Source organism: Talpa occidentalis, unplaced genomic scaffold (genome assembly GCF_014898055.3).
Source record: "Talpa occidentalis isolate TD23 unplaced genomic scaffold, MPIMG_talOcc4v2.1 talOcc4.6, whole genome shotgun sequence".
In the NCBI taxonomy this organism is placed as follows: domain Eukaryota; kingdom Metazoa; phylum Chordata; class Mammalia; order Eulipotyphla; family Talpidae; genus Talpa; species Talpa occidentalis.
In genome coordinates this window covers 37,606,753-37,631,912 of record NW_023604972.1, presented here as the reverse complement: position 1 = coordinate 37,631,912, position 25,160 = coordinate 37,606,753, and the positions used below count along the sequence as shown (strand labels likewise).

Sequence of the window (25,160 nt, the reverse complement as noted above, 5' to 3'; positions counted from 1 at the left end):
ACACCAGTATTGCTAACTATCACCTAGTATTCTATTCCATGGACATTCAGCAGTGGCATCGAAAGTCTGATTATCTATGTGCTCCTTTTTTATTTATATCATAGAGCAAATTTATCAGTTTTCCCTCTAGCACACTATACTTAGTTATGTTACAAAACATGGTCTTGTATAAATAGGTTATTTATTAATTTCAAGTGAGTATATACATTGAGTTTAATAAAAACTTTCCTCTGAATATGAAAAATATTATAGCTTACTTGTTGCATATGATCAGATATGCTTCTAGAATCTTCAAAGTAAGTGACAATTAAATGGAATTTTAATTGAACTAAGTCACTATCATAGTGTATCACTTCAACCTTGTGACTCTTTTGAACATATTTTTCCTGCTTCTTTTGTTGTTCACTTCTTCATATGATACTGATTGTCCAAAATGCTGGAGGCAACAACAATCAAAGAAGTTCCTGGCAGGTCAATTTGACTGTTGATGAACTACAGTAGCCTTATTCTCACACTCACTACAATATTGGTGATTCTAGCACATGGATATAATAATGATTAGAAAATAGGACCTCCCTGGTGGCTCAGGGGTTAAAGTCGCAGCACTATCAAACTATCAAGGTATCACCAGCCACTGTAGCATGAGCTCCATCTCCAGCCAGGGAGCTGACATACGTGGTGCAGCAGACCTCTCCTGACTCGACCGCTGCTCTCCTCAGCAGTATATTTCAGTCAATCTGCCTGTTCTGCTCCCCACTCTGCTTTGCTAGTGAATCCTCTCATCCCAGGCACCTCTCGCCTTTACCCCAGGTCTTGTATGCATAAATAAATAAAAATAAAAATAAATATTTAAAAAAGAATGATTAGAAAATAATCCAATCACCACCACCAATAAAAATTTGTTCACTGTGATTTATTTAACTATCTTGCTCCTTATTCTATGCTAAAATCTTGTTTTTTTTTTTTTTTTTCCAAAGATTTATTTATTTATTTATGCAAGCCCAGGGTACAGTCAGAAGCACTGGAGGGTGAGAGAATTCACCAGAGCCAGACCGGGGAACAGTACAGACAGACTGATGAAGTACACTGCCGAGGGGAGCAGTGGGCGGCAGGAGAGGTCTACGCACCTTGTGGGACCCTCGCCGGGTGGCCAGAAATCAAACCAGCACTGCAGAGGCTGCGGGCAGCTTCGCAGCCCAGCGCTCAACCGCTGCGCCACCAGGGAGGCCCTAAAATCTTAGTATTAATACTCAGGAAAATGGAGAATTTTATTCTGTTTTCAATATTACTAGGAAAGAGATAAAACATAATGGCTGATTATGATATAAACATGTTTAATAAGTGAAGTTTCTGATAAGTAATATTTTTAATTAAGTCATGAAATAATTAATATATTTAAGCCCTCATTAATTTATTAAAATTGATTTTTTATGTTAAACACTTGATAGTTAACTTTAAATAAAATTAAATCTAAAAGTAATAGGTAAAAATGTGGATGATTAGCAGAGAAAAGGAATTATAAGACCTTAGAAAAATTCTTAATAAAACAAAATAGTTACCACCAAATTTTAAAATATTTATGCTTTATGTTAATAAATTAAAATGTATCATAAATAATGAATATACTGACATTATTTGGGATGCGAAATTCAAGACTTATCGATTGCTTAAGTATATTTTAGTCAGTCTTTACCTTTCAGATCAAAATAATTAACATAATATCTATACTCTTTTGTAAATCATGGACCTGAAAAGTGAACTTCCTTTGAGTAGCTTATAATTTTACTGAGTTATCTTATAATTTCATATCTAAAATTTACCATGAGACAATATTCTTGCTTTGCTTTTGATTTTTCCTCCAAATTCTTCCAAAGACTGTGGCTAAGTGGCACAACAGCTAAAAGAATTATGTAAAAAATTGCTAAGTATATAGCATTTTAGAAAAAATGATCTTTCATTTATGGAGTTTTTATTTAAACTTTCTATATAAAGACTTATTTATCTTTCTACATAGTTTACATGGGCTTTCTGCCATTTGTTTTTGCTAATATTATTTGATCACAGACTTCAATCTTGTTATTTTCTGAATTGTATCATGTTCTCCATTGTACAAAAAATGGTACGTTTTTGTGTACATGAGATAGGTTTTTTCCTCTAAGTAATGTATATTTAGACATTTTTGCTTCTTATTTTATCCTATTCATTCATCTGACATATTTTATATGATTTGGTTAATTGCTTTTGACTTAAATAAACCTGAAAATTGGAATATGCTCCTCTGTTAATTGCTCCCATTAGTGCAAAAATTTTGAGTAGTCCTCTTTTTTCTTATTTTGACCAAGTGTTTATCGAAGTGTTTTTGTTGCTCCTGCTATATTTTTCTCAAATAGAGTCAAATGTTAAATGTTAAAATTCCCATTTCTCACAAAGATGTGAGATGACTCTGCCACTTAACCTAATTTCCTCAGTCTTCTCATCATTAACTTCAGGCTAATAATTATAACCAACATCATAGATGAAGTGTTATCATTGACTAAAATAATTAATATTAAACATCACATGAATCTTCACACATCCAAACCTTCAGTAAATACTAGAAAGTCTGCTTATTATGGTTGTTTCTCTTGATGTACAATGAATGCAGCAAAACAGTATGTATGAAGGAAAAAGACAAATATAGCTTTCATACAATACCATGGTCTAATGTAAGTATTCTAAAAGCACTAATATGCCATAAAATCAAAACATGGCCCAATAAAAGCTATCTTTTAAGACTGAAGATCAAGTCAAACTATCCTTACTTGCCATTGCTGATTAATTCATATTAGACCAAAAATGACTTTTAATACTGTCCTTGGTGCTTCATTTGACATCTGTTCATTCTTCAATGCTATGTAATAAGTATTATTATACAACCATGACAAAGATCATTGTTATTTAATGTGGAGAATGCAAAGGACTTTGTTTCCTGTATTTTCAATTAGCTATCTTGAGTAGGAGATAACGTAATTACTCACCATAGTGACCAGTATCTCAGGTTTTCTTTAACAAACACATATTTGTGTAAGCATAGTTATTAATTTGTTCCAATTTTTCATTCAGAAACCATTGCATTGTTTTGATTGACATCAACTATAAACTATGGATACTTCCGGAGAACCAAATTATTTTTTGGGAAAACAGTATTGAATATACGATTCTCTTAGGACACTAGGCAGGATCTAGATGAGATGTGTGCGTGTGTATGAAATATTTTTAGAGGTTGTAACTTGTATAGAATGGAGTGACAGACATAAACCCAGATTGATATGAGACAATTTAAGGAATATTGAATTTAAAGTGCTACTGTAAAATAAAATAGGAAACTTGTTTAAATCCTTTACTTTAGAGGGATTTAAATGTGAGTTTGAAGAAACTTAGTAGTTTTGAAGTATATAGTAAACAAATGGGGGCTAGATGAACAGAAACAGTAACATAGGCTTGCAAGGAATATGGAAAAGAAGGAGTTTGAAACTATGTCCAAATTGCTCAGTTTACTGATAAGGATATGGCGGCCTGTACAAGTGAAGCAACTATCTCAAAACCCCATTAAATTGCCTGTTTCTCCTATTAGCATTATTATTTATTTCTAGATTTTAGATAACTTAGTTGATATTCTGTTTAGATATTTTTCAGTAACTCAACTATAAATTGTGGGGGAGGAGCTTACATTTTGAAACGTTTTCAAATAGAAACATAAATTCTAACTTAGCATTTCATTGTGAGGCTTTTTGCCAAACTGAAAAACTGCTTCACTGCCATTCCTCTAAATTTGCTTCATGCATTTGGAGCACATTATAATAGAAAGAAGCTGCTTTTAGATTTCTGGTGCCAAACATTTCAGGAAAAAAAAAAAATCAGAGATGAGCTTCCACCTCTTTACAAAATTGCATCACTGCTGATTTATTCTTTCATCTTTATTGCAAATATTTGAACGAAAACCAAATGTCATCAGTTGAAGATTATGAGAAATTTGTTGTGAAGACAAACAGGGCTATAGGCAAGTCAAAAAGCTGACTTGCTTTTATTAGGTGTGAATGCTACCCCAGTCTTTATAGTGGTTACTACATACCAAATTAAACAAGACACCTTTCTTCTAAAATCAACACTTTTTTATGGATGGTTTCTTCTCAGCCTTTTTTAATGCCAGTATATTAAAATTGCCCTTCAGATGTCTCTTTGAAAGACTGAATGAGAAAACTGAAGAAAAATATGAAAACAAGAAAAGATATACTAGAGGTGAAGCGTACAGTGAATTGCTTTCAACTGTTTTTTTCTTAATTACCTGCAAATCTCTCGATATAGCACAACCTAAGAAGTTATTAAAAAAAAAAAACAAACCGCTGAAATTATGTGACCGGTGCTAATTTCACTAGCATGTATCTGCATATTATATAATTGCTAAAATACTAAAACATTCCTCAATGAAATTAATCAAACCATCACGTCCTAAAGCATCTAGCGTCCTGCAAATATCAATACATCAATACTCAAATCCTTTGACTTTGTGAAATCGCAATCAAAGCTCCCATATCCAAATTGAGAAATTTTACAGTTTACTCCTAAAGAAAATATTGACTAATTATTTCATTCCAGCTGCTAAAGTAATGGAAAGGGTCAGCAGCAGCGAGAGCTGTGGGTGTTTAGCAAACTAGCCACGGACCCGCACAGCTTGCGTGTGCGAGTGTATGTGACGACAAGGTTGTTGATGCCACCAGCCAGTGATGGGCAGCAGGCAATATGCCAAAGCGAGGGACCTGCTTCTCTAAAGACTGCCGCTGGAGCTCGGGCAGATTCCCCTTCCACCTCCCGGGAGCTCCACTCCTGCAGGCGTCGTCAGGAGCGTTCTTCGCCCTAATTATCAGGGGAGGAAGACGCGCTTTTCCGGGAGACCGCTAGGCAACATTCACCACGGCAGCCTCCAGATTACTTCCCTCCGTGGGTGTGTTACTTCGTCTAAGCAACTCACACTTACAGTAGATTCTCGCTGGCGAGACTGCGAGCAGCAGAGGGCGGGGGAGCTGCGAAGAGTAGGGGGGGGGAGGGAGGGAGGCGCAGCGCTGGGAGGGAGGGAGCCCGCGGAGCTCCAGACACAGCAGGAGCGCGCCGTGGCGGTGCAGTTTCAACCTCGCCTCCCCAGCCGCGCGCACACCGCCTGCTCCGCGACCCGCGGGGACCGCGAGCAGCTCCGGGCCGCCGCCGGGCTCCGCGCTTCTGCCCGCTGGCAGCGCTCAGACCCTCCCCTTGTCAGTCCCCAGCCCGCAGCTGTTTCCTTCTGCCAGCCTCTTTGAACTCTGGGTCTCTCCCTTTGCTCGCCTCGCTCCGATCCCCCATACCCCGTATCCTCTCAATTCCTCGTCTTTTATCCTCAGCCACCCGGCTTTTCCCTCTTCTTTTTTTTTAACCGACGATTCCTTCTTGACTTGAGATGACTTGTCTTCCTGACCCTCGTCCATGTCAACCCTGAAAACCGAAAAGGAGCCTTTATCTTTCCCCCTCGTGGCATCTCAAAGACTGCAATCCGTAAAAAGTCTTAAGAGGCAAAGGAACGGGACGCGGGACCTTCTCGCCAGACACCCTCGCGCCCAGAACAGAGCTGCACCAGCAACCCTAACTAGTGTTTCCTTTAGCCCCGCTGGAAAGGAGGGAGAGAGGCGCCGGAGCAAACTTCAGCGGCTCCAGAGGATCCGTGGCTCCCGCATTCGGAGGAGCCGCGTGCCAGAAGGCGAAGGACCCCACGGGGATCGAGGAGGAGACGCGCGCCTCCCTCGCCCCCCGCGCGAGGGCTGAGCCGGGCACAGAGCGGCGCCGGACAGCAGCGCCGGAGGCGGCCGGGGAAGATGCGGGGCTCAGGGCCCCGGGGTGCGGGACGCCGGAGGCCCTCGAGCGGCGGCAGCAGCAGCGGCGAGCCCCCCAGCACTTCTGCGTCTCTGGCCGGTTGCTACTCTGCACCCCGCAGGGCCCCCCTCTGGACGTGCCTTCTACTGTGCGCAGCTCTCCGGACCCTCCTGGCCAGCCCCAGCAATGAAGGTAGCACCGTGGGGGTGGGGACCGCGGCCACCCGGGCGGATGGGCGAGGCGGGGCCTGCGAGTGCGGGTCGGGGCGCGCTGGATGCTGCTGCCGCGGACTAAACCTCACGCCTGGTCAGGAATTAATATTTGTCGCCCGCGTTCTCTGGCCTTTTCGCGCTCCCTCTGCTCTCTCTGGTTGCTTTGTTTGACACTAGCAGCGGAGGGCTGGGCGAGCGACCTCCATGTGGACAGAGGCTGGCTGGGGGGCTGGGAAGTTAGAAGCCAGAGGGTGAAAGGGGTCTGGGACCTGCTCCGGGAGGTTGGGTGCGGCTGGGTCTCACTGGAAGCGTGTGGGGAAGTGACATTTCGGTCTGGAAGGAGTAGGGGCTGCCCGAAGCGCAAGGATCCGGATCTTGGTTGCGGTGGGGCTTTCAGAAACCGTTATTTGAGGCTGATGATGGGAAACATTGTGGGGGTGGCTGGATTCTTTTATTTTGGGGGAAAGTGCCTTCTGGGAGTTGTTATTTAGGGCATCACCAGATGCTATTCTGGGGTGGGTGACGAGAGCTATTATTTCTCGAGGGAGGGGGATGGCGAAGGAGAGAAGGCGCCCCACACTGTGGGGTGCCCTTCACTTTGTGGGGCTCGTCATCACACTGAGGCGAAGTGGAAGCAGGCGGGAAGGTGGGATACCGCGGGAGGTGGAGGGGGGAGTGTCCCTGCCTGGAAGTTGCTGCTGGAACCCATCAGGGTTATGTCTCCGGGTTCCAAGACAGAAAAATCCCTCCAGCCAGCGCCGATCCCGGAGTCCCCAACCCTCTTCCCCACCCCCAATTCTGCGCTCGGAACCCACACCACTGTCTCGGCTGGCGCTGGGAGAGTAGGGCCGCGCGCTGGAGCAGCGCCTCACAGGTGCCGGGAGCTCCAGGAGTGGAGCTTAGTCCCTCCTCCCGCCAGCGCTCTGCAGGCAGCCCTCGGCCCCTGGGGCACTGCCGCGGGGTCCCTCCTCTCACACCCCGACTGCGCTCGGGTCTCAGCTCAAGGGCGCGCGTTCCTTTCGGGTGGGGGACACATCTTAGATCCGGATCTGGGTTGCGCGAGGCGATCAGCTCCACTACGTAAACATCAGGAGCCCTACCCCCATCGGCTGCAAGGCTGGGGCCGCTTTGGGGCTCCCGGTGTCTTAAGTGAAGCACAGAACCTTAAAAAAAAATTCCTTCCCCTCCTGGGGCAGGGGAAGCTGGACCGGAAAGATCAAGCAGCGGCGGCGGAGTCGTGTGTGTTCTCGTGACTTGCACGGGTAGTGTCTTGGCCACGGGAGAGGCGCTGAGCTGGTTTCGGAGCTCTGCCAGCTTGCTATGAGCCATGTGAAAGCAGGGCAGACCCAGACTCCCCACCCCTTGCCATGAACTTCTTTCTTTAAGCCCTAAATTTATTTTTTCATCTAATTTAAGGATTATATGCAGTTCCATCCATCCATCCCTCCGGCCCTCCCTCCACATATATACACGTACATATACACACACATACACACATATATACTGTGGGGGGATATATATGCATATATGCACATATATGTATAGATAAGATCGTCCATGCGTATGTATATATGTATGCACATATATATGTATAGATAAGATCTTCCATGCATAAACCCGGTGAGTTGAAAGTGTTTTCTGAAGTCATAGTCCTTTAACATCTCTTGTTAAATTTGTTGTGTTAGAAGTCTGGAGTATTATGACAGACTTAGGAGTCCTTTTATTAGCTGTCTTGTTTCATGGGAAGGGAATCTTGTTTTTGAAGAGTAATAGTAATACACATTTATCATTTCATGTTCTTGTTATTTCATTTCCCCCCCAAGGTATATTGTGTAAAGGAGGCTTATGTAGAGGTTAAAAAGAGTAGTAGCTCTTGCTTAGAGACTGGAAGAGATGAAGTCTCTGGGAGGGTGATACTGAATGAAAACTGAGACCAAGACTGTTCAGGAAGGAATAAGAGGCAAAAAGAAGCAGGGAAGCAAGGAAATAAACCAGTCTGATTCTAGAAAGTATTGTAAGCAGAACCTGTATCTTGTGGAAAGTAGCTTGGATTGCTACTGGAACACATCAAAACTTGGGTTATAGTGAGAAGGGGTTGCAGGGATCTAACCAAAATTTAGGGGTATATTATTCCCCAGTGCTCTGAAGACTAAACATAAAAGCTTGTTTTTTTTGTCTGGGGCAAATATTGGAACATATTACTATTTTACATAAATAGAAAAAATATATTAATATCTATGACTTTATCTCATTCATCCCATCTTTGTCGAACACAGTTTTGCTCTTTTCATTAATATCATTCCAGATCTTTAAGTTTCTTTTGTAAGATTCATGTCCTTAGTTTCATTTTGTTTTTCTGTAATAGTGCTTTTATAAACTGATCAGAGAGAATGTATTAAGATATTAATAACAACAGCAGTCTATTTAAGACTTAAATTTGAATTTTTTAGTTTGTTTTTGATTATTTCTTGAGGGACTTAGGAAGCTAAGGAACTGAAAGATTCAATGCCTGCACTGTGTCTATTAATAACTTGCTCTCATATACTTTGTTTTCTGTAACCTATAAAATGCTTAGCGATTTCTCAAACTATAGTCTATGTGTGTCTTATAGTGTATATATATGTCTTATGTAAGTGTATAATATGAATGTTCTCATTATAAAAGAGGGGAAATTTAAGGCAGAAATAAATGTGAGTTTATATTAATAAGAGGTATTGTACTCACTTTAAAAAATTAATTTAGGTATACAGAAATAAAAAATAATTAGGGAAAGCCAAACATAAATACCTAGAAGCTTGAATTGATATACAATGAAAATCAGCATATATTGGATAATGGACAATAAGAAAAAAACTTACTTTTTAGCTTGAATCTAAGATTAAAAAAATTAAGTTTCTTATTACATGCATTAGGCGTAAATTACATGTGGAAGAAACCTTTCAACTATAGTTAAATAGACACAGCATTATAAAATAATTTAGAGGCATGTTAAGCAAGAAACTTGTCTAAGATGATCAAGTAAGATAAATATAGGCAAGTGTATCAACAAGTGAAAATTTTAATAGATTTAATGTGTAAAAGAAGCATGTCCACTGTTATGAATATTGGAGGTGGCCCTGAACTTATTCAGTAACTGCCACTTTTTGCTGTCTGGAGATATATTTGTAAACAAGCATTATTTGACAAGTGCTTTTCGCAGCAGGGATTCTTGGCCAATTACTGCTGAACAGCTCTGCATTGAAAATGATTCACCCGCAGTGAATCAAGCTTAATTCATTGAAGCTACAGCCAGTAATGTCCCAGTAAAGTGTTTCTGACAGTTGTCAGCAGTTCGTGTTTTGGAAAGTCCAGTTTCTTGTCCCTGAATGTTTTGTATGTTTGAGAAAATGGAATGGATTGGTTCTGGGGACAAAAAAGCCCCAAAGAGAAACATGTAAAGGGAAAAGTGATGGCCTAAACTGTTTGAAACAATCATAAAATTGTAATTGTTTTCAGTAGAAAGAAAAGGAAGAAAGTTTGTTTTAGGGTTTTTCTTGGTGTATAATAGGACCAGGCCCATAAAACAGATTGGAAGACATAATAGATTTGTAAAACTAAATGACTTTGTTTTGTGACCTTGTCATCCTGTAGTAATTCATTTCCTTTTAGAGGAAGCAGCAGGACCCCACAGAAAAGGGACAGTAAAATCATTCCCTCACCAGGACACTACTGAACACAAAAAGAGAGCCATTACCCCTATTTGAATCATAGATTGTTGAAACTAGAAGGGGCCATAAATAGTTAGGCTTTTTGCTTTAAAAGTGAAACGGGAACTGAGGGTTGGGTCTTGAAGTTTTAGGTTTTATCTTGAGGTACATGAAGATCTTGGTTGTCTGATGTCTGGATGACAGGTAAGAGGATTTTATTTCCTCATCTAGGATAGAGAAGAGAGTGGACAATTCTTGCATTTGCCATGGAAATTTTTCCTTTGATTGAAAATGTTCTTGTAATATCATCATTCATAAATACTATTAATTCTGTATTTCAGTTCTTATAGGATATTGTTGTTATGGGAAAGGGCTCGTTTTCTATACTAAGAAATGTATTACTATTATTTAAATTATTAATACTCTGCTGTACAAAATGTGATCACTTAGAACATTTCTTTATAAAATATAAAAATGAGATGTAACTATTGATAAACATTCCCAACTGTTTAATGGCGTATTAGAAATTATTCAGTATCACTGCTGTTGAGAAAATTATTATGCATTAGTAATTTTCACTATATTTTTCCTGGTTGATTTGACCACTTGAATCTTTTTGGGAGTGCTCTGTGGTTTTTTTCCCCCACATATTTGTATAAAGCTAATTATTTTCTTTAAAATTTTTGTTTATCTTTCATTTGAAAGAAAGCTTGCTACCATTGACTATAAAAATAGATTATATGCATATGATTATATTAACTAACCAGTTATTCTTCCTTTTATGAGTCAAATTTAATTTTTTAAAAATGGAAAAATGTGCTATTAATATCTTGAAGAAATTACTATGTACAAGTAATGATGACTCCTTATATGTTGTTTTAAAATTTTGAATTAACAGATAGATCTTTTCCATTTTACTAATGAGTAGTTTGAATTTAGTAGAGTACTTAATTATTCAAAGATGATTATGACATTTTTAGAGATCTTAAAATAGTTTTCCAATTATTTTCATAAAGCATCAAAATTAGCTAAAGTTTGAATATCCAAACTTGCTCATTAACCATTACAGTATTTGTCATTTTTATTTCTTTTCAAGAGTGAGTTTTAACTATAAAGGCAATAGGGGAGTTAAACATGTAAATTGCTACCTTAGAGATTCAGAATGACTCTTACTATTCTAATATTTCTGGTGAGTATGTATTTATCCATAGAGCAGAATAGCTCCTTCTGGTATGCTCTACTGGGTAAATACATTTAGTCTGATCAAAATTTATATAATCAGTCAGTTAGAGATTTCTTCAAAAGCATTATAATAGTCAATTACGTATATAAACACATCTGACAGTAATTTTAATTGACGTTAGAAACTTTATCATATGTTCTATCTCAGACTAGATTGCACACGTACATTTATATGCCTGTATATAAAGGTGGATACACAATAAAATGAATTTTAAAGGCTTTGCAAACAAAGGTTGAAATATTTTATAATTCTTATAAACGTTTAACTATATATTATTAAAATAATAAACAAAGTGAATTTGTTGAGATACATTTGCTAGAGAAATGGATAAATAAGAGATTCTCTGCTCTATTCATAATGCTTTTAAAGCACTCCGGATGAATTGAAAAACTGGAAGACTTGACAGTTACTCACTGTGAAAATCTTTTCTGAACCATTTGTTCTATTGCAAATGTTTATTTTTAAAAGTAAGTAATCTATTTTTATATAGTTTTTAACCTTGAAAACAATCTGTGTAAGTTCTTAGAGGAGTCTCCCTTTATCTTATATTTCCCTTTCTCTTTTTAAAACTCTTTTTAAAACTTTATTCAAAGTTAGTAAAATAAATTTTAAAGCATTTGAACAAGATACATTTGAACAAAAAAATAAGTTAAGAATTTCAAATTCAAATTTGGGACAGCAAATCATTTTTGATAATACCTTTATTAAAAAATGCAACATGCCATAATAAAATTTCCACAAAAATAGGGTGATCACTATTGCCATAAAGTGTATCATGAAGTAGCTATTTATAAATCAAGTTCAAATAGATAGTGATAGAGATATTATAAAATATTAAAAGCTTATCAGAATTTACATTTTTCTTCTGACACTAGAAATTTGCATACTTAGAATTTGTTCTTCCATTTATTCTAATTACATAAATTCAAGTGATAACTCTAAGTTAAAATTCACATTATTGCAACAGTAGAAAGCACCTAATTGAGTTATGATTCAGATCAATAAATATCTTGAGTATAATTTTAAAATTCTTTTTTAATGTCTTTACCACCTTACCTGCTATAATCTGTTAGTATAAAATAAAAAATAAACTACAAGAAAAAAATACTGCAAAGTGCATACGAATTTGAATTATGCACTGAAAAGTGTGGTAATTTATGTTTTGCTCATTTTTTGTCTTTTAAAGAAAGTTTACCTAAAATTTTCATCTAGTATCCATAATGAGAATATCAGCTGTTACAAAGTCATAAAAGAAACTTTTAATTTAGTAGGTGTACCACTTGGAGTGTTTAAAAACTCTATGGTATAGTGTGATGATATTTATTAACTGCCATTAAATGTTAGAAGATTTTTAAATGTGTTTTTATCTTCAGTGATTTAAAAAAAAAACTGTAAGGAATCATTTATAGTATTTAATATTGCCAAACAGTCTCTGAAAAAATGTGTGTAAACTTAGTATTTAGAGTGCCATATACATTGAATTCCATGTAAAGAAATCTGGTAAATTCTGTTCATCATTAAACTTTAAGTCTTCCTATAAGTTCTACAGTTTTAGTCTGTGGTCAGCATTTATGTTACTTTACTCCTTTTTAAATATCATTCATATTGTTTCTTTAGCTATTAGAGAACATATAAGACTTTGTTGATCAAACGCTGATTCTAGGGACATGCATTCTCCCCCATCCGTGTCTCCCAGATACTAGGTGATCATGGCTTCAATTGCTGTAAAGTTACTAAGAAGAGTGCTGTAATTTGGCCAGATGTACAGTGGGAGAGTTGTGGCGAGTCTGGAAGAAAGAGTGGGAAAGGATGTCGAAGTGGTATCAGCATGAAAATGATCCTGATGAAAGTACTTGGACTTTATTTTTTATCTAATTTTTAAAAATATCACACCTACACGTCGTATACACATGTACACATTCAGATTTTGTATTTGTTGAAGATATAAATTCCAGCCAAATGGAAAAAAAAAAAAACCTCTTGAGTTTATTTTATTTCATTCATTTAGCTTTTTCCCTTTTATTTCTCTGTAAGATCTACTGTTTTAACTAGTCATGCCAAATACTTGTGTCATTAGACACCCTGCAGATTAAATAATTGGGATTAAAGAGTCTGTGATGATTCTAATTCTATTTTAGTTGCTGGACTGTTGCCCAGGCCATCATCTCAGTCCATCACATATGGCTTCAGTTCTTAACTGAACTGGGACCATAACTCTGTTAAGTAAATGACTTGGGGGGTAGGGGGGATGGGGTGCCAAAACTTGAGGGTTGAAATATTTTGCATATGGTTTGTGAGAAAATGTTCCTACTTGGAAACATGTTTCAGGCTAAGTATTGGAAGACTAAGAGAAAATACAGTCTGTTCTTTTACTCAGAGATGGGTAGTGTCTTTTGTCTCTTACAGTAATTTCTCAGATTTTCATCTGTCACATATCTTTTTCCCCTCTGTCCCTCCTTCCTTTTGCCTTACCAGTCAGACACTTTGACTAGTCTTAACAAGGTAGAAGGGCAAAGTAGAAGGTAAGAAGCCTTGCCTGTTAGGTTTCAACATTCCAGGAAATCATGATTCCTCAGTAGGTGATAAGACAATATAGTCCTCTTAAATAAATCTTGGAAACCAGTCCCTAAAGAAAAAAAGAGTAGATTTTGTCAAGTAAAGTGATTTTTTTAAACTAAGTAAATCGGAAGTAAAAAGTTTAAAGCTTCTCTGACACTTTTGCATTTCCTATAAGATAACTCACTTATTTGCATTGCTCTGTCTCCACATTCCTGTTCCAGGATGCTTGTTAATGTCTTTTCTGTGGAAAGACAAACTCAGCAGGTAGATCCTGCTGGCACCAGCTCAGCAGGAGTCAGCAGCAGGGGCTTTGTCTTTGAGCCAAGTTCCTAGTTCTGTGAGGCCTCCCCTCATGTTCTGGCTGGGCAGGTGAGGCTGATGCCTCCTCCTGTGGAAGAAGACAATGGACTCCCTTCTCCCTCAGGAGTTACTTTCAAGGCAAGGAGTGTGTAGAGTCTCCTACAAGGGGGTACAGAACACCTTCTGAGAAAAGTAGGAAATACATGGAGACTGCAATGTCTGAAATTTTAACCACTTCAAGTTTCAAACTATCATATTTGATTTCTCTGGTAAGGAAGTGGGCAGGAACAACAGAACCATTTAATCTTGCAGGTTTGTTGTCTCTCTAATTAATCCTGTGAAACAAAGTAGGAAGAGGATCTAATGCTCTGACATTAAACAAAAAGAGAAAAATGTTGGAATTCAAAACATATTTGTTTTTATTTTCTTTTGGGTTTTGTTTTTGGTTAATCTCCATCACTTACTAACTTTCAGTTCTGTGAACACTCATTTAGTTATTAATTTTTATTTCAGTTTATTTATCTGTAGTAAGTTACTACCTACTTCACATAATGTAGAGAGCAAATAAAGTTAAACTATTCTCTAATTGGCGGAGCACCGTACAAATGTTAGTTGTGGGAGTGCAGCTGACTAAAACCTCTGCATATCACATGCATGTCAACACCTTATTGGGTAAGGATTAGTGAAAGGTTCAGCGTGGAAAAGAAAAGGAGAGCCAGGCTACATTTCTCAAAGGGAGGGAAAGTTTATTGCGCCCCGGGCGGACCTCACAGACCCAAGGCGGGGGTCAGTGGAGTTGCGCACATTGTTAGGGGGAAGCAGGGTTTTATAGGGCGAGGAGAGGAGAGGTCAGGTGGGTAGTTGGGCTTGTACGGCGGGAAAAGTTTGTAGGGCAGGTAGAGGTTCTTTGTCTGAGATGAGACTCATAGGGGGAGGGGGGAGGCTCATTGTCTGAGTCCTCCAGGCAGGTATCCACATTCCTGCCCCCCAGGTGGGCTTCCTGGTTGGCTCCTGCATTCTGGCTTCCTGCATGGACCTTTCATACCAGCCTTTTGTTGATAGGAAAAGGGGCGATGGTTCTTTCTTTGGCTACTTCCTGCTGAAAAGGGGCTAAGACCAAGGGGGTGGCTCAGGCCTGGTTATGAGGGTCTTCTGCAGGGATGCGAGAATAAGGATGGAGCAGGAGCTGGTTAAAGGTGGTACGAGACATTTCCCGAATGCGAGCCTGTATGAACTTTAGGAGGCAAGGAGCGAAAAGAAAAAATAAGGTTATCATTAGTATTGGCCCCAAGAGTGGGAGGAGCCATGACACTATAGGATTTTGAAACCATGTCAGCGGAGAGTTGGAAGTCCCCGGTTTTACTAGTAATAACATTCTTCCCTGAGGAACAGGCAGGTACCCCCTTTACTAGATGTTAACAAGTCCAGAGCCCGCCGGTTTTGGAGAGTGACCTGTGCCAGGGAGGTGAGCTGTCTTTGTAATGATGCTAAAGACACATAGGTTTTTCCTAAGGAGGTATCTATTCTTTCATGAAATTCCTGGGCAGTAATGAGGCTGTGTCCCAGGGCCCCACCTGCCATACTTGCAGCTGCTATCGATTATGCCAGGCTGATTACAACCATGATTGGAAGAAAGGCTGCCCGCTTAGTCCTATGTGGTGAGAATAACTAACCTAACTCAGACCGTCTGTACAAAGTTAACTGTGGGACCACGAGAGAGTATGTGGGCCTGGAGTAGCAGAATTAATACACTGAGAGAGAGAGCCATTGCACCAGAAAAAGTTTCCCTTTGCTGTTGTTCGGAGTACAGAAGTAACCGAAAGGTTAGAAGTACAGGAATGAAAGCTGACAAGGGCATCAGTTTGATAGCAGGGGTAGCTGTGATTGGAGTCAGTGTTGCCACTGGATAGGAATGCCAGCCAGTCTACCCTGCGGCTTGGACTCCCTGTACCCAACGTTGGTCCCAAGGATCTGAAATAGCATAGCTAACTTGACTCATATTGAAGCCCGTATTATGACGGACCAGAGAGAACATTTGGCCTTTGTCTGGAAGGTACACTGTGCATGACTGGTAAGGGCACCCCCCATATTCTCCATAGGTATTTTTGCAGTGATCTAAGGTTTGATGGTAAAGAAACAAAACAAGGTATTTATAGGGTTATTAATCGATGAAAGAGTTAGGGTGAGAGTGACAGGTGCTGTGCATCTAGCCTGTGGGCACTCCGCAGTACCCACCTAGTGGGTGGTCTCAGTGGATCCTGAGACAAAGGACTCCCTAACTTTGAATTTCCATACCCAGGACACTGAGGTAGGGGAGATTTTGACAAGAAATGCACATCCTAGTAGGACCCAGGTTATAACATACGTACTGTGTCTTCAGGGGCACGTTTGACCCGTGATAGATGGTGCCAGGAGGGGTGTCCCAGAAGTGTTACCGCTGTAGGCATGGTGAGAATGACCGTGTGTGGGCCGGTCCACCGAGGCTGTAGTGGCTTTGGCTGAAGCGATTTGAGCAGGACTTGGTCTCCTGGATGTAGTGGTAGGGAAGGTTGGTTGAGGAGGTCGAGATCCGAGGCAGGACTGGGTAAGTACCGGTCTGCGTGTTCCCGGAGCAGTTGGCTGAGTAGGGAGAGGTCAATCCTGTCTTGGTAGGTGTCCACGCAGTTGGTGAGCTGCAAAAGAAGGTAGGTGAGCTCCCCTTTGAGGTGACATGCGAGCATAGGTTTGACGACGGGAGCGTATTTGTCAGACTTTTGCACTCAAGGAGGGGTGGAAGAAGAGCAGACTCAGGAATTGGCGTTCATTAGGCTCCTAAGCCGGAGTGATGGAGGGGACAGATAGAGAATAGGGGAAGAGTCTGCAGCAGAGTCAGTTGTGAGAGCGAAAGCCCTTGTATCCACCTTGTTTTTCCCTGTGGTAACGTAAGAATTGTCAGTTGGTGTCCTTTCAGTGGATAATGGCGACTTCAGTTGGAAGCTGCAAGACTATTAAAATTTTAAGGATAAGTTTAGCGTTTATGATGGGGGCCCCTTGGTGGAAAGGAACCCCCTTTCCTGCCAAATCGCAGCATGACTGTGAGCAATAAGGAAGGCATATTTTGAATTTATATAGATGTTGACTTTTTTATGTTTGCTGAGGGTAAGGTCCCTGGTTAAGTGCTATGAGTTTCGTCTTTTGGGAGGTGGTTCTTCCAGGCAGTTTTCCTGTGTCGATTACCTGATCGATGGTAGCAGTGGCCTAGGTGGCCCTCCGCTGACCGCGTGCATCTTCGCAAAAGCTGCCAGTCTACAAACACAGGAGGCATCTGACAAAGGAGAATCAGTTTGGAGGTTTGCATTTCTTCCAGGATTTTAGGACATGAATGAATGGCAGAAGGTGGCCAGAGACAGGCAGGAGAGTGGCTGGGTTGAGAGAATTAGACTGCGTGAGACTCACTAGAGGGTTTTCGATAAAGAATATATGGAAATTTTGTAAGCAGGAAGGAGTAAGAGTGGAGAGCGAGCGGCGAGACAGGAGGTCCTGAAGGCGGTGAGGGGAATGTACTTGGGTGGGTCTTTTTAGAGTAAGTTTGAGGGATTTTCGGGTGAGTAGAAGCTGTCGCCGCCAGGGCTCTAAGGCAGGGTTGCCAGCTCCTAATGGTGGGATCCATCTGCTTGGAGAGATAAGGGATAGGACGCAGGGCTGGTCTGAGAGGCTGGGAAAGGTCGCCTGCCGCAGTGCCCCAACGTTCGTCTGTGAACAGGAGCAAAGGCTTTTCTGGATCAGGAAGGGTAAGGACAGGTGCCTGAAGAAGGATATGTGTGACCCTGCGGACTCTCCGGGGGATTGGAGAGGTCCTTCAGGGAGGCTTTTGCTGTATCATACAGTGGCTTGGCTAAGGAAGCAAAATTAGGGATACAGTGTCAGAAGAATCCAACCAAACCTAGGAAAGAAAGGATTTGTTTTGTCGATTCAGAGGAGGGAAGGTCCCGTATGGCCTGTTTGTGGTCCACTGTCAGCTGTTTGGAGGAAGGAGTTAGTCAAAGACCTAGATAGATGACTGTGGGAACTGAAAGTTGCGCTTTGAATGGGGAGACAGTATCCTTTGGAGCACAGGAAGCTGAGGAGTTGTGCAGTGTGTTGCTGAGACAGGGGCAGAGCAGGACGGCAGAGGAGGAGGTCAGCAACACACTGGAGGAGAGTGCTGGGTGGAGTATGACATGTCGAGAGATCACTGGCTAATGCCTGACCAAACAGATGAGGGCTGTCCCGGGAACCCTAAGGCAGGACTGTCCAGGCCAGTTGCTGGGAGGTGTGTGTCCGGATTTTCCCAAGTAAAAGCGAATAGTAAGTAACATTGAGGATCCAGAGGGATGGTAAAAAAGGCATTTTTGAGGTCAAGCACAGAGAAGTGTGGGGCAGAAGACAGTATATGAGACAGAAGGGTGTAAGGGTTTGGCACTATGGGATGGATAGGCACCACCACTTCGTTAATGAGGCGAAGGTCTGGAACTAAGGGATAAGAACCATCAGGCTTTTTAATGGAGATAATGGGAGTATTACAGGGCGAGTGGATAGGAGTAAGGAGTCCCTTTCCCAGAAGTCGTTGGCTGATGGGTTTGAGACCCTGACGGTGAGTGAGGGAAATTGGAAACTGGGGGTGAGAGGGAAAAGAAGAGGGATCCTTAAGGCGAATGAGGACTGGGGTATGATGGGTGGCAACAATCACGATAGAGATATTCCAGAACATGGTGTTGACAGTGGAAGTAGACAGCGGGTAGTCCTGAGAAGGATTAGGAGATGTTTGGAGTCGTGGGAGGATGAGAGCAGCACTAGGGTGTTGGAACCATGAGAGAGTAGCCCTGAGTTTGGTCAGAAGATCGTGACCCAGGAGTGGTGTGGGGCAAGAAGGCATGACTAGGAAAGAGCGGACCAGTGGCCCTGAGCCGAGAAGGAAGGCCGTCAACTCCCGTAACCGAGGCCTGAGAAGGATAAACTTGACCAGAATAGGAGGGGAGGACAGAGAAGGTAGACCCCGTGTCAACCAGAAAGGAGATGTACTTACCTGCTACCTTGACCGTTACCCTGGGCTCCTCAAGGTTATCGGAGTCGATGAGTCCGGGCCTCTTCAGTCCTCAGCCGCCAAACCCAAGACCGCCGGTGGCAAGAGTTGCAGGGACTGGAAGGACTGGCCCACCACAGCCAGGTGTGCAGGGACAGTCACTTTTCCAGTGACCCTGGACGTTGCAGATGAGGCATGGTCCTGGCGGAGGGCGGGGGTTGGGGCATTGTCTGGACCAGTGGCCTTCTCGGCCACATTTGAAGCAGGCTCCCGGTGGCAGTCGGTTGGGGCCCATGGGGCCCATTGTCGTCCTCTGTCGGTCTGCGGTCGTTGGAGGAGCAGGGCCTGGCGGTCTCAAAGCAGCTACTGGGGCCTGAGCTTGAAGCTCAGCCTTCTGGTGACTGCGGAGTTCCCTCTCTGCCCTGTCCCATTCTTCCTGGTTGTTAAATACTGTAAAGGCCATGTTCAGCAGATCCCGGATAGGGGTTTGAGAACCATTGTCAGCCTTTGGAAGTCAGGAGGGTTTTTTGAGGAAGACTGGGTAATTTTTCAGAACTTATGAAAGTTTATAGGTTTAGGCGCTGCCGGTTGGAGACCAGCTAGGGGACAGGTTAGAGGTCAGCGTGGAAGAGAAGATAACATGTAATTATGACATGTATGGTCATAGGCTTGGGTAAGATAATGAAATTTAGGTGTAGGTAGTGGGATAGTTTGTGAAAGAGTCAAGACACTTTTCAAGTTGGGAGAGATCAGACAGAGAAAGGAACCGGACTTTAACTTTTTCTTCAGTTCCCACCCACTTCCCTGAGGGGAGGGAGAAGAGGATCAGCAGGGAGAGGGTGTGCCAGCTAGGAGGTGAAAAGAAAGGAGAGGGAGGGCCTGGATTGGGGAGCTGGAGGAGGTGAAGACTGAGAATTTAGAGGATTAGAGAATGCAGAAAAGGGGTCTGGAGAGGGCGAAGAGAGGAGTCTCGAGACTTAGAAAGTACAGCAGGTTTTCAGGAGGGAGGGAAGGGGCGGAGCGCAGGAGAAAGACAGCCTGGCCCTAAGGATCTCTGACCATGTTCCATTGCGGTGACAGGATTATTTAGGTCTGTAAGGACGGAGAAGTCAAAAGTGCCATGTTTGGGCCAGTGGGAGCCATTGTCCAATTGATACTGAGGCCATGCAGTGTTGCAGTGAAAGACGAGACGCTTAGGGCGTTAGACAAGACGCTTAAGGCGTTATGTAGCCTAAGTCCCAAGGGACCGAGGTTTGAGAGAAGGCATCCCAGTGGTGTGGCCGGCTTGGCTTGGAATTTGCGGACCCCATGACTAAATCGGCTCCTTTCCCCAACCGACAGGGTGCACAGTGTCAGAAACGCAGCGTCCCACGAGCCTGACCTGGCCTACAGGGGGCACAGCCCTGGATCGCGGCGTCCCCCGGTCCGGTTCTGGCCAACAGGCAGGGGGCAAACAAGCGAGGGGGACGTCTCCACCGCTCGGTTGTTGCCTAGACAGGGCACCTAGTCTGGACGGGCGTCCCCAAATCCAGGCCTAGGTGTAACGGGGGTCGGCTGACGTGGGCCCACGGTTTACAGGACAGCCGACCAAAACAGGAGGTTAGGAAAGGAGCCGAATAGCCAGAGGCGAGGGCCTCCCAGGAAGGAGGGTCATGCAGTGACTTACCCCAAGGATTAAGGCCGGTGGTGGGTGTGAGATGTCTGCAATGGAGAGGAGAGGTCCCAGGGACGAGAAGGCGGCCCCGGCGCCAGGGGACACGGCCTTCCCGGGTTTCGGCACCAAGATGAAAGGTTCGGCGTGGAAAAGAAAAGGAGAGCCAGGCTACATTTCTCAAAGGGAGGGAAAGTTTATTGCGCCCCGGGTGGACCTCACAGACCCAAGGCGGGGGTCAGTGGAGTCGCGCACGTTGTTAGGGGGAAGCAGGGTATTATAGGGCGAGGAGAGGTCAGGTGGGTAGTTGGGCTTGTACGGCGGGAAAAGTTTGTAGGGCAGGTAGAGGTTCTTTGTCTGAGATGAGACTCATAGGGGGAGGGGGGAGGCTCATTGTCTGAGTCCTCCAGGCAGGTATCCACATTCCTGCCCCCCAGGTGGGCTTCCTGGTTGGCTCCTGCATTCTGGCTTCCTGCATGGACCTTTCAATTAGGATATAAGAAAACACTGCTGCAGGAGTTTTGTGGATTTAAACTTAAGGAAAATTTCTTTAGAAAAATAATACAAAAATGGATTACTTTTGCAAGTATAACAGAAACATGGACATAATGACCACATTGCTAATGCCTCAATGACATGGAAGTGACTCTTGTCATTGAGGGCCTTGTAGCTTAATTTTAATTGACTTTATAGTCATTGTGCTCTCACTGGGAGTGAAGAATGTAGAGATGTAAAGACAGTGGTATGGGGCCTCCCTGGTGGCATAAAGGGTTAAGCACCACACTATGAAGCAATCCGCAACCTCTGCAATATGAGTTCGATCCCTGGCTGGCCAGGGAGCAACCCATGTGCAGGAGAAGCAGGAGAAGCAGACTTCTCCTGTCTGTCCCTCTGCTCCCCTCAGCAGTGTATTTCAGTCAGTTTGCCTGTTCTGTTCTTCACTCTGTCTCTGTATCTGGTTAATCCTCTCATCCACCCCCCTACCCACCCCCGCATCTCTGGCTTGTACCCCAGTTCTTGTATGCATAAATAAATCTTTAAAAAAAATAAAGATAGTGGTATGAGCTTTGTTATAGTCTTGAACCATCAACCTCAGCTTCTACATAATTACAGTGAATTATTAATGCACACTCATAAAGTTGTGTAAATCAAATGATACAATATATTTATTGTCTAGTAAAATTCATAGAACAAAGCAGGGACAAAACAAATGTAAGTCTCTGTGATTTCCCCTCCTAGTAAGTATGGGGTATTTGAGATTAGATTTCACAATCCCACGTATCATTTTCTTTGTATTGGATGATTAAAGAGAATCTAGGACAGGAAAACAATTAAAAAAAAAAAGAAAATGAAAATTTTGCATAGAACTAGCTAAGAGAAAAATCCACCACATTATATTATCCTGATTATCTGTAGGTTTCTTCATTATTTAATATAGAACAACACTTTGATTAGGAAAAAAAGAGAAAATCATAAGTACAATGATCCTGGACTATCAATGCTACATTTTACCTCATTATTTCCTAGGTGAAGGTTAGATGTTTCTATTAGTCACAAAACAAATCAAAAAATAACTCCAGATATTTTGTATATTTAGTCTTAGAATAGTATATTTTTTGTTTTACCTTTTCTATAGAACCCTATACACATACATGTATAATACATATAACACACATGAAATATATATAATGCACACATACATATGTAATATATAATACACAAATGCAATATATATAATACATGTATACATGTAGTTACCCCAAAGCAAAAACAATGATGTAAACCTAGTTTATCTCAGTAAACATAATGTGAAAATTTTTTAAAAAAATAAATACATTTTGACCACTAAAATCCTGCTGAAAGGGCATAGTTGGGAGAATTAAATCCTTAGTCATTTCCTGAAGTCTAATGCTATAATTTATTTTTTTTTTTTTTTTTTTTTTTTTTTTTTTAATGTCACAGTTTTTCTTTTTTTTTTAAAGATTTATTTTTATTTATTTATACAAGCACTGGGTACAGTCAGAAGCGCGGGAGGGTGAGAGAATTCACCAGAGCCAGAGCGGGGAGCAGAGCAGGCAGAAGGACCGAAGTACACTGCTGAGGGGAGCAGCGGGCGGCAGGAGAGGTCTGCGCGCCATGTGGGACCCTCCTCTGGTGGCCGGGGAGCAGCCGGGGATCGAACCGGTGCTGCAGAGGCTGCGGGCAGCTTTGCAACCCAGCGCTCAACCGCTGCGCCACCGGGGAGGCCCTCTAATGCTATAATTTAATACCTCTGTTTTAATCTGAAATGTACAATTTTCTGTTCTGTTTAATTATATGCAGAATTTGAAATATTACTTAAAAACATAATTGGCCTTTTATATTTTCTGAAAGGTTTTAATATAATTCTCTGAGGATTTATCTGGTTTATATAGGTGGGCATGAGCAGGTTTAAGGAAATTTGGAGTATATACAGATCTACTTGTGAAATGCACATATGAATTTGCATGCTCATGGGTGCACACCTGTACACAAAAACTACAGCTAACATTCCCTATTGACATCCAGTGTGCCAGACCTTGTTCCAAGTAGTAGTTTACATACATTTATTGATATATTTTTTAAACATACCTAGGAAGTATTATTATTACAGCTACTGCTGATACCATTATTATTATTCCTATTTTACACATGAAGGATCTGTGGCAGGAAATAGTTAAATAACTTGTCTGTGGGTACAGATCTAAAAGTGGCAGAGATCGGCATTCAAAACCTTACAGCATTGCTCTTATCTCTTCTATAGTGGGAATGTACTGAAACAGGAATGAAGGACATGTCTCTCTCTGTCCCACCAGATAAGTCCTCCCATTTCCTCATCTACTTTCTAGATTTAACAACTTTGTTTTATTACATTCAGTGGGAAAAAAAGCATCATTAGGAAGATAACATTCTGAACTGCTGACCACCAGGTGATGGCAAAAGCAAGCTGGCATCAATTGGTTTCAAGGATAAACGTGCAGACCCTTGCCCACCACTGCTTCTACTCCATTATAAGGCTGGATAATACCCCTGCCCTCTGCCAAAAAGGAAGGTGGTCTTTCAAGCACAAGTCTGCTTCTCTCCTCAATTTGTCAACAATCTTGCCCTTACCTACCAAACAATGGATCATTTTATAGTGAGTAGAAAGTATAGTAATTGTGCATACAAAAATTCCATGTATGGTACTGGGTATAACTGTTTTCCTGGTCACTTGTAACTCCCAAGTTTTTTTCTCCTTACTAAATTATTGACCAACTGCTTGTCATCAGATTCTTCCAAGCTGATTTACTCCATTTTGATATCTTCTTTCATCTTTGCTCAAAATCTTCCACATGCCCAGGCTTTTGTATGTAAGATAACCAGTTTTCAATCCCTAGCTCAGTCTACACTCTAGATTTACCTTTGTGTGCAGAAATTTCATTGTTAAACTCTCCCCAAAAGTGCTAACTATTGTTGATCATCACCCCTTGTTTTGTTGGGAGTAGAGGGCTGTTTTGAAAATACAGTTTGGCCTTAACTTGTGACATATTTTTGGCAATAGTTCTGATAACAAATGAGGGGACTGAAATGTTCAGTAGAAAATATATTCATCTTTCATCTCCTATCCAAGGCAACCCCTTGGTGCTTTCTATTTTCCTTATATAGAGGGTTATATTAAATATTTTATAATCACTTTTATGCAACTTACATTGCAAGTAGCTTACACAAAGCTTTGTAGCTTATACAATGTACTACCCTACATTATTTCATGAGACTTTCATCAAAAAGTCTGTAGGATGGATTAAATAAATCATTGTTATAAACAGGAACACATAAAGATTTATCTGTTGAAAATCAGAATTCGTTTCAAAATCACAGTCTTAGAAGTGCAGGATCTTTGTTTCACTTTGGGGGACAGTATATCGCTGGCCTGGAGCCTTGCTGAATCACTTACAGCTGTGTGACCTTGGGCAACCAAGAATACCTCTGTGCCTAGGCTTTCTTATCTATAAAATGGGGATTTTTATGATGGCTTGGAGTTGTAACAATTGAATGAGTTTGCATAATGAAATACTTTGTAAAAATTCTGGTACATAGTGAGAATTATATAATTGCCAAGAATATATGTTCTAAAAAAATAGTGTGGGTTGAGTCTCCACAAGATCTAATTTTCTGTATTAGTCAGTGAGTATAGTCTAATTTAAAATGAATGAAAATATTAGGAGGAAAATATTTCACTTCAGTTCAATTGCTCTAGCAGCCCTTGTTTACTCCCTAGTAAGCCCTTTAATGACTCTCCAATACCCTCAGGATAAAATATAAACTCCCTGAGCTGGGTACCAAGGTCTCAGGATTTGCTTCTGCCTTTCCTGACACTATTGTCTGTCCCTGCACTCCAGATTTCTGTGGGGGAAGCCTGCTTTTATTGCATTGGGGTTCTGGGTGCTCACTAGGAAACATTCAGGTCCTTCCTTCCTCTGACTAACTTGATCTTTTTACTTAGATCAATAAAGTAAGAACACTTCAAGTTACCCCAAGATTGTGTGTTAATTCTTATTCCATGTGAAGTATAGCACATTGAATTAGTGTTGGG

The 25,160-nt window shown here is 41.6% G+C and overlaps 1 protein-coding gene across 7 annotated transcripts in view; it reads left to right on the top strand.

Annotated features, from left to right (window-relative positions):
* Positions 1-5,829: 5,829 nt before the first annotated feature.
* Positions 5,830-25,160, top strand: part of EPHA5 (EPH receptor A5) — a 323,325-nt gene continuing 303,994 nt past the window's right edge. For 4 of the 7 annotated variants that reach the window (XM_054688281.1, XM_054688279.1, XM_054688280.1 and 1 more), the window contains exon 1: positions 5,830-6,069. In XM_054688281.1, coding sequence (XP_054544256.1) covers positions 5,880-6,069 — 190 coding nt within the window. In that variant the 5' untranslated portion in view covers positions 5,830-5,879. Of the gene's footprint in view, positions 6,070-6,152; positions 6,184-25,160 lie in introns of those variants that run through there. The other 3 variants (XM_054688284.1, XM_054688283.1, XM_054688282.1) reach the window with 2 other exon arrangements.